This window comes from Columba livia, chromosome 1, assembly GCF_036013475.1.
Source record: "Columba livia isolate bColLiv1 breed racing homer chromosome 1, bColLiv1.pat.W.v2, whole genome shotgun sequence".
NCBI lineage: Eukaryota > Metazoa > Chordata > Aves > Columbiformes > Columbidae > Columba > Columba livia.
Window position 1 is genome coordinate 171,769,274 of NC_088602.1, and position 13,976 is coordinate 171,783,249.

Below are 13,976 nucleotides of genomic sequence, written 5' to 3' on the forward strand. Positions count from 1 at the left end.
TGCGCGGTCACGTGACGAGGGCGCGTCCCTGGGCCGCTCGGGGCGTGGCCGCGCGGCGGTACCTCAGGGTTGCACAAACCGAGGGGCGGGGCCGCTCCACAGGCCAGTGGGGAAGGGGCTCTTAAAGGCACACGCGCCTGCGGGGCTGCCCGCGCTGCTCTGTCACCCGGCAGCCAAGTCGCGGGGGAAGGAACAGCGCGGCCGGGCCGGCTCTGCGCCCGCTTCGCTGCCTGCCTGCAGCCCAGGAGGAGATGCCGCGGGCCGGGCTGCTTGGCCCGGCTGTTAACCCCCGGGAAGGCTCCGCGGCAGCCAGGGGAGCCGGGTTTCGCCTCAGGCGGGGGGTTCTCGGTCTCCGCGAGGTGGTAGAAAGACGAGGAGAGGTGCGGGGCCGTAGAGGGGTGAGCGGTGCCCGGGAAGCGGCGGGCGAGGAAGGGACATGGAGCAGGTGACGGGCGCTTGTGTGGGAAACTGCCCTGATCTGTCGCGGGTCCTGCGGCGGGGCCTGCCCGGTGCCCGTGTGCTCCATCTTGGCCTGGAGAAGAGAAGGCTCCGGGGAGACCTTATTGTGGCCTCTCAGCACTTAAAAGGGGCCTGTAAAAAAGATGGGGACAGAGTTTTTAGGAGGGTCTGTTCTGATAGGACAAGGGGTAATGGATTTAAACTAAAAGAGAGGAGATTCAGGCTGGACATGAGGAAGAAATTTTTACAATGAGGGTGGCGAAACACCGGCACAGGTTGCCCCGAGAGGTGGTAGATGCCCCATCCCTGGAGACATTCAAGGCCAGGCTGGACGGGGCTCTGAGCAACCTGATCTAGTTGAAGATGTCCCTGCTCAGTGCAGGGAGCTGGACTAGATGAGCTTTGAAGGTCCCTTCCAACCCAAACTATTCTATGATAGTCACAGGCGAGGTTGGCTCCTGCACAGCTGGGTGAGGCAGCAGCCTACGGGGAGTCTGGCTCCCTGTCTGCAGGATCGCTTTTAAGTACCACCCCAGACCCCAACAGCTGCTTGGCATATTTGGGCTCTCATTCTTGTTTTGTGTTTCACTAAAATCACTTGGGATTTGTCTCTTTGTGCTACTGTGAAGGCATGAGCCCTTCCTAATCTTTTTGCTCATTTTCTTGCATCCTGATTGAAATCCAGCCAGTGCAGAATGAGGTAGGGTCGTTGGTGTTACTACTGTAGCCCTTTGGTTTGCTAGCACCTTTTTTTTTTAAATGGAATATCAGAATTGCTAGAGCAAGAATTCATACTGTCCAGACTGCTCCTCTTAGCAGGCAAATTAGGCTAACAATTGTTATAATTAACAATTTACTTGTGCTGCTAGAGCTGCCCAAGCCCTGCCTGTTCTTTTGTAAAGATGGAGACAACAGGCATGGGAGCCAGGACTGGGAACTTCCTCTCTCCAACAACACGGTCAAAGTGCTTTACTGAGAAAGTCAGTAGTAGTATTCCCCAATATGCTCCCCAGCAGGTCTTGAAATGTCACTGAGCTTCGCAGGTCCTTGCAGATGTGCTATCTCTCTGCAGAATCAACCCTTTTAAATCAATTTGTATACTGTGTTGCTGCATTGATGCAGGAAGGAGAAGGCTGTAGAAGCATAGAGAGGGCATTATCTTGCACATATACAGGCAAGAAGTATCTATACTCATCATAAGCATTTAGGCCAAGCAGCACCATTCCAGTCTGACTCCATCATAACCATTTTGCTCTATGCATCCAGTTTTTACCTGAGATCCACTGACCTCTGTGGTAAGATGTCTATAAGTGTCCGAACAAACTTTAAGAAGTAGGGTCCTGCAGTAAGAACAAAATGATGCTGCCATTAGATGCTTTGGAATTATTTTCAATGGGATTTGTATTTGAAAGGCATGTAACACCTGTGCTGTGAGTGAAGCACATACCTAAACGTTTCTAGGGTCAGGTTTAGCCTGAAAGTTGCACACACAGTAAAAGTAAGTTTGAAGGAGAAAAATGCCCTCTCGTTTATACACCCTTTAACACCTGGTTATCTACATGGAAAGCTTCCATTTTAATGAACTGCCCCTTTCCCCAGATGCTGCTCAGTGATGGTGCATTTCTTATTGGCAGCAATAAAATGAAACTGCACAGGTTCAGGTTTTTGTCCTCTTGCTCATTATTCGGGACTGCAGTGTGAAGGCCACTGCAAAACAGTATTTTGAAAATGAGAGATGAGTGCTTAAGAAAACTGTTCTTTTCCCCTTCATGAAAATAGCTCTTTTTCAAAACAGAATTTGTAAGATTTTTAATAGAAATATTAATTTTAACCCTAAATCTGTATGTGGTTTTCCCCAGTAGGGCATTACTCAGTAGGAATCCTGGACATTCAATAAACATATACATACTAGAGAAATGTTAACATTAATTTTCACTTTAAATGACTAGTGCAATATAAAATTATAGTCTTCCCACCTCAGCTGATGTCACCACGAGGAGATGGTTGCCAGTGGGTAAAAGCCATGCAGCCAGCAATCATATGATCTTTCTGTATCTGGCAGCAAAAAGAAAATAGCAATGCAGATCTTGAGGTAAGTCTTGCTAAAAAGGCAACAGTGTTTTCAGAAAGCGTAGAGCAGAATAGAAAATATATATGCATGCTTATTTAATTAGTATTTACTCATACATGGATGCAGATATACAACACCAACAACTGGAAGTGCATCAAGAGATCTCTGATGTGCTTCACAAAGTGAAATTAGTGATGGTATTCCCTAATATTCCTGCACTTCATAAAAAGGTCTGAGCTACCCTTTTTATCTTTGCTGTACATGAAATAATATGCTTTCTGGTGATTTTAATGCCATCTCTAATTTGTTTCCTCCTAGTAAAACTGCAGCCCCTCAGACCTGTCTTCCCCTTCCTAGGGCTGTATGCTATAGCGAGGTGTCAGTCCCTGCTGCGGAAAGAAAGGCTGCAGCTTTGAAAAGCACCAGCCTCAAAATAAATATAACACTGTGGTCCAAATTACCAGGGATGCTTCAAAGAATGGATCATTTTTCAAATTACCAGAGCATGCAGGTGAATAAAAGGAGACTGCCAAGCTGAAAAGGCAGTGGGACAGACAGACGAGGTGACACATGGCAACTGCTGTATGGTCTGTCCCGATTAAAATGAGATTAACTCCCTCTCCCAGTTGCCAAAAGCTGTTCTAATACACAAAGTACCTACAACCTGGTGACTCCAGTGCAATTACCTTCCAAAACTACTATCTTGCACTTCAGTTATGGTCTTTCTGCTTTACCTTCTCTTGGTGTGTTTTTTTCTGCAGCCACCGACGCTTTCCTGCATGGGATTTATCCCTTCCCATACACGCACCCTGTGAAAGTGCGCCTGTCCCGGCTGCTGTGGAACCGCTCATGGAGGGGCAGCTGGTTGTGGCCCTGGCTCTCCACAGCTGAACCCACGCAGGGACCTGGCAGAGAGCCTGGTGGTAGTACTGACAAAACTCGATCCTCCAAGGTACCACAACAGAGGGATCCACGTGGCAGGAGGAGGATTCCCCAGAACTGAGTCAGAAAGAAAATGCACACAGGAAAAGTTGCTTTGTTTTCCAGTCCTCGCTGTCTGAGCCTTCTGCTTTCCCCTTCCCAGCCCCGCAGACAAGCCAGGTGGCGTGTCCTCCGTTATCATGGCTCGTCCTCAGCGCAAACACCGATGTTACAGGATCTCTCTGGGGCATTTGGGTCACTCTCAGGAATGAAACTGTCCTGAAAGAGAGCAGAGAATTGCGACACTTTCAAGCACTCTTCAGAGCAACACCTTTACTGTACTGTCCTGAGAGTTGGGATGGGCCTTCCAAAACCGCCAGGAGCAAAGAGCAGGGCAAAAAGGGGAGGTGACCCCATTCTAAGTGCCTACAAACCTCAAGTTTTTCTGCTGCCTTTCTGTGCTTCACCTTCTCATTGCTACTTGCTTAAGGTGTAGGTGCCCTAAGCAGCTCCAAGCAGGAATTACCTGGTACATGAGACTAGTTCGTATACAGTGGTTGCAAACCAAAGAGTAAAAATCAAGCAGATTTTATTACTTTGTAAAGAACTATAGAGCTAGCAGGCTGCCCTCCGGCTGCTGATGCTACTAAAACCATTTGAATTGACTAAGTTAAGATTTCCAATACTCTTTGCTTTTGGATGCCCAAACCCACAGACAGCATTCACAAATTACTATCGGGGCAAGACTAAATCTACTGTCTTTCCATGTTGCCACAAAACTTCTCAAAGTCTGTGAAGTAAGAAAACAACATCCCACCAAGGCTCTGTAGCATCCCCAGCTGATTCAGTCTGCTTGGCATAGGAAAGACAAATTCAAAGAACAGAGCCAGAGGGGTAGATTAAGCAATAGATCCCATAGATTTTTGGACCAGACTGTGTTTGGTTTCTGCAGAAACCCAACCCCCTGCCTCTGTACATGTTTTCCAGATGATGGTCACAGTATACCCCATATAGTACCCCTGGCTTTGCAATCCATTACTAAAACCTCAGGAGAGAAATGAGGCCTCCAGTCCCCAATAATCTGACTGAGAAGAACAAATGAGATTGTAAGAGAGGAGCAGGTTGTACCATTTCACAGCATGGTGACTAATTGTTGTTCTTCCTTTCTCATGCTATTTTACCTAAAGCTGCTTGATAACTTGCAGATAAAATAACATACAACCATCAGGACTCAGAACCAGCCTGCAGGTAAGTAGGCGCTTGCAAAACCTGTGATAGTTACTGCCTGTGTCCAATCTCCTGCAGACAGCCTTTCCCCACACATGAAAAAGAGCCGCTGGAGTGTGGCTCAATAAATGACACTGTCCCCACAGTGGGCATCCCAGCCCCACGGCACACCTGACAATCATCAGCAGCTGATATGATACAGAGAATTGACAGAGCCCAGTGCATTACAGTGAGGATATTGGGCTGATTCCACTCTGCCTGAGGAACGGGTTTGAAGCCACCCCTCCTATGCATCAGCACCCCCATGCTCCCAGTCCTCATCCTTGCCCCCAGCTAAGGAGCTCCACCTCAGAAGGAATCGGACGCCACCTTTTCCCTGCCACCTCCTTTGCAGTTCTGGGCACTGAGCTGCGGATGCTGATCGCATCTGGCTATGCTGCCACCTCCCGAGAGAAACCAGCATCCCAGCTTTTGCTCAGAGGAGAGGACATGTTCTGCAGCCAGCCTGCGCAGAGGTCCCCTGGGAGGGCTCTCTGTGCCTCCAGTACCCTGAGGAGACAAGAGGTGGGCCCAAGAATCACCATACCTGTAGGTCAGCTGCAGCCTGGCCTCCTCTTTTATTCACAAAGCTGAAGAAGAGATGGGAGGGTGAGACTGCCTGCAACAACCAAAATAAAAAATGGACATGTGGGAAAGAGTGAGGGCTTGAGAGAGAAAGACTCCTTTAACCTGAGCTTGGATCCTGAAGAGATGTCAGAGACAGAGGCTGAGATTGTAATTCAGCAGGAGGGCAAGTCTTTCAGAGGGTAATAGGAAAGAGGTTATGGGATAGTTCAAGTGCAGGAGACAGCACCACTAACCATACTAGAGACATCATTTGGGCACCAGGTCATAGTCTGTATCTTGCTTAGAAAGGAGTTTTCAAAGTGCCTTTTATCCTTTAAAGGAGGAAAAAAAAATATGGCTCAATAGAAGTAGTCATATTCGTCTACTACTGCATGTAAACAACATGGGAAGATGCTGCCAGGCTAATTAGCAGTAGCCAGGAAAACCCACAAGAGTAAGTAAAGTAGTAACAGAAGCTTGCCTGCATATAAATCAATGAACTCCTACTGATTTGGGAAATCCATGAACCTTCAGTAACACAGGAAGAGGCAGTTCCAGACTGTTGTGTGGGAGACACTAGAACACTGTTTGCAGATATTCTTATCTACAACTTCTTCCTGACAGTCTTGAATGTGGGGAGAGAGTCACCAAGAGGGATTAAGCACTAAAATCAGAAAAAAAGCATTATCAACAAAGTGAGGTCTAGAAGCTACCTCCACTGAGTCAAGTGCTTTGATGCTGTTTGAGAGGAGGTGGGAACCATCAAGCAGCTACAGCTTTGCATTTGTCTTCCCCCATTCATTCTTTGTCCTCTTTCCAAAAAATATGGTATCCCAGAATTCCTCCAGAGGAAGAACCAAGTCCCTAACTGCCAGCCCTGCTCAATAAGACAAATTAATTAGCCTTTGCTATCTTTCTTTGTCACAATAGGAGAGATGCTGCTGCCAGTAAAAGCATTTTGTTGAAGGCCCTGCCCAGCAGAGTCATAGCAAAGGTACCATTTGGGAGTTGAAAATTGTGAAAATCCAAATCCAAGGTTGTTTTAGTTCATTGGTTGTTTTTGTGGGAGAGGGCTGGGGGTGGAGTTCAGATGTGATTTGGAAGAAAAAAAAAAAGAAGTAATATTATACCACTTAATCTTGGCAAGATACGAAAGAATGGAAAGAACAAACTAGGTCACCCACAGACACAACAATTAGGTTAAAAAACTATATGGATGTTACAGAGAAATTGAGAGCAAGGGAACCAGCAGTCCCTTGCCTTCCATACTAGCATAAGCAGGAACAAAGAACTGTGATACCTAACTCAAACAGTTCTCAGAAAGCAAGATTTCAGTTATTTCTGGTATTTAACTGCCCTCTGTTGTGAACACTTAGATAAAGACAATATACTGAGTTCAGCCTTACTTTGGCCTCCACTGCCATTATGGCATCTGGGTCAGGGAATCCCACAAGAGATGGTCTGTCTGCCAGTTCTATACCAAACAATAAAACAAATTAATAAACTGTCACACTTCTTTGCAGGTTCATATACTTTGAACATATCTTGCTGTGTCAAACATCCTTTCATTTAATTTCAAAGCTCTGCACAACTAGATCTCCAGAACCCCAATGGAAAGGAGGGCCATTTGAAGCAGCGAGCTTTCTGTGCTCAGAAAGCATAAGCCCCTCAACCCAAACAGCTTCAGGAGATGCAGAAAATGAGAACCAGCAGAGAGACAAGTGTAAGGTGCAGGGCCTAGTGCTCTGGTAATTTTAGCTTTCAATAATTTGCCACTGCAAAGTGATGTAGTCCCTTCTTCTCCCTCCTCCAGTCACTGTGTTGGTTTTTTTATTTCTCCCTCTGCTCACCACATTCGCAAATCATATTCTCAGCCCGGTGTAAGGATTCACTGATTGCTGTCTGTGCTAGGAGGAAGGAGAAAGAGCCATATCCAGCACCAGGAACACTCTCCCATGCATCTGCAGTATCAACAAGACTTAAAAAAAAAAGAACAGAACAAGAGGCAAGAGCTTCAGGGAGGTTTTAGCAAGACACATAGGAAGTTCTACATCAGGTGGGAGTTTACTATAACCACCAAGGAGTTAGATTCTTTACCTCAATATATAGAAATACTCATAAGTTTATTACGGAAGATCCTTTTGTTCAAGTTCACTCACATCCCATAACCCTCTTTTGCGAGTCTGCAGTCATTCAAGACAACGGGTTGCGCAGGTCTGAATGGGAATATTATAAATAAATTTGAAAAACTAGGAAAGCTGGAAAAAGATGCTAAAGATCTGACAACACCACACACATACAAAGCATCAGCAGTTACCAGACCCTTTTTGTTCCTTGGAGAAGGAAAAACAGTGCCCCATTCTCTTACCTTCCTTTATTTGTACAATGAGTGACAAAGTACCTACTTTTGCATTTAGATACATTTCTCCTGCTGGGCAGCTTCTGCAAATGCCCTTCACATTGCAGCCTTTAGTTTGAAAGGGATCTGAAGTGAGGAAGAGCCCTTGTAACTCTTCCTTTCATACAGAAAAACTGTCAATTGATTCAAACTATTTGGAGAGTATAAGGAAAACTCTTCACTTTCTCTTCAGTTTTAGGATGTGGAAAATAGAGCAGATGACAATTTATCTGAGTTAAGAGTGGGATGGGGGAGGTAGAGGGACCAATATCCTCCAGAAGCTCATGAGTGCAACTTGCATTTCCATGTTGTCTGATTAATAATTAAGGTAGCTGCTTATGCTAAACCAGTTTTCCACTCCATTTATCTCACTATTCCCTTCTATTTGCTCCTTTCACCCATTTTCTCTCACAGTGTGTTTTATTGTATGATTTTATGTTTGGATTTGACTCTATTTTTAAACTCAACCATTAAAAACAAGATTGTGGGTGTGTTGGTGTGTAGAAATTATCAAGTAATCTTTGCCTTCTGTTTCATTCCATCTTATTTGCATTATGAATCAGAATGGAGTATGGTTCATTTTGCACCTCCCATTTCTTTTCTGCAAGAGCAAAATCTCTGCAATTCCTCTGTAGACTTAAGGGCTATGAAGATAAAGGGGCTTCTCTGTGGTCCTGCAAAGGTCTTCGGTGAGGTTGTAGGAGAGAAGAGACACCAGAGCTGCTCTGAAGGCAAGATGGAAGTTTGGATACCTCAGGTGTCCTAATCCTCAGCAAGCATAAGTGTGGGGATTTCCTTTAAACTCATGTCGAGGGTTTAGATTGCGGGGTGACAATAAAACCCTGGCAGATGTATTGTTAACCCCCTCTTCCCCCGGCTTCCCCCATTTGCCCCTGCCTCTCCCCCATCCCACAAAGGACAGGCAATCGGGAGGGAAAGAAGGACAGAAAGAAGAGAGTTGGAAAAATTAAAAATGTTTTACTAATGCTACTAATAAGAATAGAGAAAATAATACAAAATATACAAAACCAATCTTGAAAGTCTCAGCAACTGCAGAGCCGGCAACCAAAGTCCTGGGCTGGACTCTGCAGCCACCGGAGCTGGATTCAGCCTGTCACTAGGCCTCAGTTTGCAGGGATGACTAGCAAGGTCCTCTCCTAATGTTGGCCATTAGCAAAGGAAAAAAGGGAATGAGATCCTCGTGATCTCCCACTTTTATATGAAGTATTCACGTGAATGGAATGTTATACACAGTTGGTCAGTTTCTTGGTCACCGGTTTCTCATTGCCCCTCTGTGAGATGTGAATCTGTCCTTATCAATAAGTTAGCATTCCATTGCTATGTTTACCAAAACATATATCTGGTTCTCCAGGAAAATGCAGCTAATATGAAGGTTTTAGCTGACAGGCAAATTCACTAAAAGAGAAACTTGTTTCTTAACAAAACCAGGACAACTCACCTCAGATCTCTTTAGCCTGTGGAACATGGAGGAGGCCTCCTCCTGCCAGATCCTGGTGAGCAGTGGCGTTACTGGTGCCACCTGTCTCATTCATGGCAGTTACAGCTGCCAAGAGAAAAGAGGTTAAAATGCCCATCTTTTGACAGTGAACAGGTTTACAAATAAATGCAGCTTTCAGCTGAACCCTGGGTGTTTGTTTGGAAGCTTCTTACCAGGGTTTATAGTCGCCCCTCCTTTCCTGGCGTGGAAGATGAGCAGATTTCTCTCCATTAACTGTGTCTCTCTTGGGTTCTCTGTTCAAGTTAAAAAGAAAGTTCTCAAAGAACCTGGAGAGCACATTTGGGACTCGCATACAACACAACAGTACTTTGTTTACAGCAGCTTAATTTAAATTGGATTTCACATAAATTCTTTGAACAGCTGAGGAACCCCATGTGGACGCACTTATTTGCCTTAAGAGTTATCTTAAAATCAGTTCCTAATCGATTTAAGCTCTACTGATCAGATTTAAATATATATTTTAAAGGTCAACACAACCTTTTGCATTGATTTAATGAAATGTATTGGAAGCAGCACCCAAGTGAACTGGTGCAGCTCTGTGTAAAAGCTGTCCAAATTAGTGTAATATGGATTGTCAAAAGAGGGGGAAACATTTCTCCCCTTCAAAGCTTCCAAATTCAATCTCTTGATTGAACACTAGCAAGATAGAGGCTGACAGATTTCTCCTCTGATGGAGCCACGTATTGATTTTATCATTAGATATACAAAACAAATGCCTAATTCAGTAATAGGCACATTTTATGCCTTCCCTTGATGGTGTTGATCCTAACCCTACATACATATATTTTAGCTCAAAAGCACATACGTTTCTTCTTCAATATGAAAGTTAAAAATTCTGGCCTGGGAATGTTTTTTGAAATTATGATTATGATCTTCAAAAGATTATAATCTGGAAAGATAGGACCTTTAAGAAGTATATAAATAACAGCATAAAAGGATCACTTATGTCAGGAGCCTGCTTCACTGTTTAACAGGTGCAGATATTCAACATAAACTAAATCTCATTTGTGCTGAGTGGCTGAATTGCTGAGAAATCACTTTATTGGTATGTGAAATATTTACTATGTATAGCTGGACAGCTTCCCAGGAATTCTGATGAAACACATTAATGCACAAGAAAGGACATCCTTTCTTCATAAGACTTGTGAATACGTAAGATTTGCTCTCTCAGTATCTCATACAGAATTTTTTAAACTATCTGAATTATTCATACAAGTTTATCTATAAAAACTACTGAGAAAGATCTTTTTAGGTAGAAAATTCTCTCTTTGTTGAGAGAGAACTTGCTTTTATAAACATGAATATCGAAACTAAAATACGCTTTTATTTAAATTACATTTTTCTTTACCCTATTTAGAAACTGCCTTTTTCTTATAGAAGGGTGAGAGACCACATGTTGCTTTAAACAGTTTCAGATGCCCAGAAGAGAAGAGTGATATTTGGGTCACTTCAAAAAGTATATGCACTTAGAAGCCAATAACTAACATTTGGCTAGGAATTATTTGCATGTGTCCTTTGAATAAGAGGCATTATTTGCTAAGAATGATTTATTTATACAATTCAGCTACGGATTTCTATATCTGTGGAAGAACCAAAATACGGTATAAAAGTAGGAGAGACTTCCAGTTACTATCTAAAAGTTCTGGCTTCCCACCTGCAATATGAGATCTGGGTTTGCTAGTGCAGTAATTGATCTGCATAACAAATACAGGCAAGTTTAGCTCTTAGAGACTGTTAGAATATGCAAGAAAAATGGACGTAAATAGCAGGTTTACACAGAGAAGAAAAGTTTCAAGCAAGTGTAGGCCACATTCCCTGCAGCTTAGGAGACACATAAAAAACCCAACCTAAATCAATAAAAGCCAATATGAACTGCTATATTAAAAAGCTAATACTGAGAGCCATGAAAGCTCAAGAGTTTACATGAGCAGCCTATAAAATGCCAATATAGCTAACACCAGGGTACTCTGTAGAAACCATGTCTCTGCAAATCCAAAACTATATTAAAAAAAAAAAAAATCAAACTGTTTCCAGGACCAGGAATAACAGATGTACACAAATTTGCAAGGTTAAAATTTGTTCTCTGTTCCTGATTCACAGGCATGTGTCACCAGAGCATACGCATGATTTTCAAGGATGTATTTCTCTGAGATGAAAGCAAGTTGTCCATCCCACGTGGTATAAACTGCCTCCGAGTTTAAATTTAGGGAACCTGGATGCGGATAGTACAATTGCCTTTCCATCCTCTAAACATGATGGCTACACAGTGAACCGCTCACGATAGTTCAAAGAACTCCTTTAGACCGGCTGTGAACAACAGTCTTTATATTATTTTTGCACCAATGCTTCTAGTGGTTTGAATATTCATGCTTTATTCAAATTACATGGAAAAGACTAGGTGCACAAGGCAGCATGTGTATGTGTGTTGGCTTTGACTCTAGAGAGAGGACATTTCATTATCTGAATGGTCAGGGAAAGAGTGTGAAAAAGAGGCAACTATTTTTTATGCATTTACTATGATTCACAGAAAACTGCTGCAAAGCAGCCAAGGGGCAAATCTTTCAAGTCTTTTTTCCCAAGAAGATACAAACTGCCCAAGTAACGAGTGGATGAAGCATTTCTCCATGACCGCTGCCTACATCAGGCTAAACCCATTGCGCTAGTTTATTTTTACTCCAAAATTGCCGAATAAGTGAAGAAAGCATATTTTTTTTCTTATAACATTGAGTATTTTAATTAAAAGGGGAACTGCAGCTTCTGCCATTAGTGCTGCACATTCCTGCAGATTGGCAAAAAAGAACTTATTTTCTCATGAAGTGGGAGTTTCTTTCTGGCCCCATATGCAAAAGCTCATGCAGGGTCTGTATCACAGTATCACAGTATCACAGTATGTTTGGGATTGAAAGAGACCTCTAAAGATCATCCAGTCCAATCCCCCTGCTGGAGCAGTAACACCCAGATGAGGTTACACAGGAACATGTCCAGGTGGGTTTTGAATGTCTCCAGAGAAGGAGACTCCACAACCTCCCTGGGCAGCCTGTTCCAGTGCTCTGTCACCCTTACTGAGAAGAAGTTTCTTCTCAAATTTAAGCGGAACCTCTTGTGTTCCAGCTTGATCCCATTACCCCTTGTCCTATCATTGTTTGCCACCGAGAAGAGCCTGGCTCCATCCTCATGGCACTCACCCTTTATATATTTATAAACATTAATAAGGTCCCCCCTTAGTCTCCTCTTCTCCAAACTAAAGAGACCCAGCTCCCTCAGCCTTTCCTCATAAGGGAGGTGCTCCACTCCCTTAATCATCTTCGTTGCCCTACGCTGGACCCTCTCCAGCAGTTCCCTGTCCTTCTTGAACTGAGGGGCCCAGAACTGGACACAATATTCCAGGTGTGGTCTTACCAGGGCAGAGTAGAGGGGAAGGAGAACCTCTCTTGACCTACTAACCACCCCCTTTGTAACACACCCCAGGATGCCATTGGCCTTCCTGGCCACAAGGGCACAGTGCTGGCTCATGGTCATCCTGTTGTCCACCAGGACCCCCAGGTCCCTTTCCCCTACGCTGCTCTCTAATATGTAATTTCCCAACCTATACTGGAACCTGGGGTTGTTCCTGCCCAGATGCAGGACTCTACACTTTCCCTTGTTAAATTTCATTAGGTTATTCCAACTGGTACAGCAGCAGTACCACAGGGAACAGTCTTTTGAGTAAAGGAGTGGCCAGATGAGCTGGGGGAAATTTTTTCCACAATTTGAACGCATTGTTAATACTTAACATTTCCAATATTCATTAGGGTACGACAGAGAACTCAAGTCACTTCCACCAGAACTAGAATCCATAGGAGCAGAAACCCTGTCCTAACAACCAGAACATTGCTCGAATACCACTGGAAACACTTGCTCCCGTTTCCATAGGCTCAACAATACTTCAGTTGGCCTTTTTATGAATATACAGCTGAGCGTATGATATGCAATAGCAGACTGTACAGAAATCATACTTGTAGAGACTGGAACGTGCCAGGTAACTTCAAGACCAGTCTCATCTCAATTACTTACTTAGGTGTTTTTATACCTGGGAGCAGTGAAAAGGATACTTTAGAACTTTTATATATTAAGCAGTTATAAAATGAAATACAATTCATGTTATAAATCAGTTCATCTCCTACTTAAAATTTTATTATTTTAATTAATGTGTTTCTTGAATTGAAAAAATAGAAATAAGGAATCAACTTCCATTTTGCCCAGATCTTTATGATCCAAAAATGTTTTTAATAATCTAATTTATGTAACAATTTCAAAGCTGGGGGAAGAGGATATGACATCTGCAAGAAGCATCGATTTCAAGAACGCTTCTATTTGCCGTTTGATAGGTAAATAATACTCTTTTGAAGAAGTAATACACATAATAAAGGAGAGAATGCAAATTGTTGTTCCTTGATACTGGTGAGCTCTAAAAACTTCCTGAAACATTAAATATTATGATCAGTTCAGCCATCTCCAGATAACATGAAATAATGCTTTGTGGCACAAGCAGGTTACGAGAGACTGAATGGAGGAGCCTGAGCAGAGCCAAATTCAAAACGGAACAAGGCACACTGAGAGTGAAATAACAATATGACTGGCTTGCAAAGGTAGAGGAAACAATGAATTCAAAATGAGCAATAGAGGCTGCCCGTCACTGTGTGCCCAGTTTGCTGCATGACATAGTCCCTTCTCTTGGATTAATTACTGAAAAGAGGAAAGTAGGTGTGTATGTACTTCCCCTTGTTTGAATGGAA

At 43.4% G+C, this 13,976-nt stretch overlaps 1 protein-coding gene and 1 long non-coding RNA gene across 2 annotated transcripts in view; one reads left to right on the forward strand and one right to left on the reverse strand.

The window, feature by feature from the left end:
* The first annotated feature begins 23 nt into the window (after positions 1-23).
* On the forward strand, positions 24-8,192 carry LOC110364379 (uncharacterized). The gene is made up of 2 exons (XR_002423117.2): positions 24-380; positions 2,441-8,192. It is a non-coding gene; the product is annotated as an uncharacterized LOC110364379 (long non-coding RNA).
* Positions 2,611-13,976, reverse strand: part of XPNPEP3 (X-prolyl aminopeptidase 3) — a 36,858-nt gene continuing 25,492 nt past the window's right edge. The window contains exon 9 of the mRNA XM_065046443.1: positions 2,611-3,730. Coding sequence (XP_064902515.1) covers positions 3,650-3,730 — 81 coding nt within the window. The 3' untranslated portion in view covers positions 2,611-3,649. The remainder of the gene's footprint in view (positions 3,731-13,976) is intronic.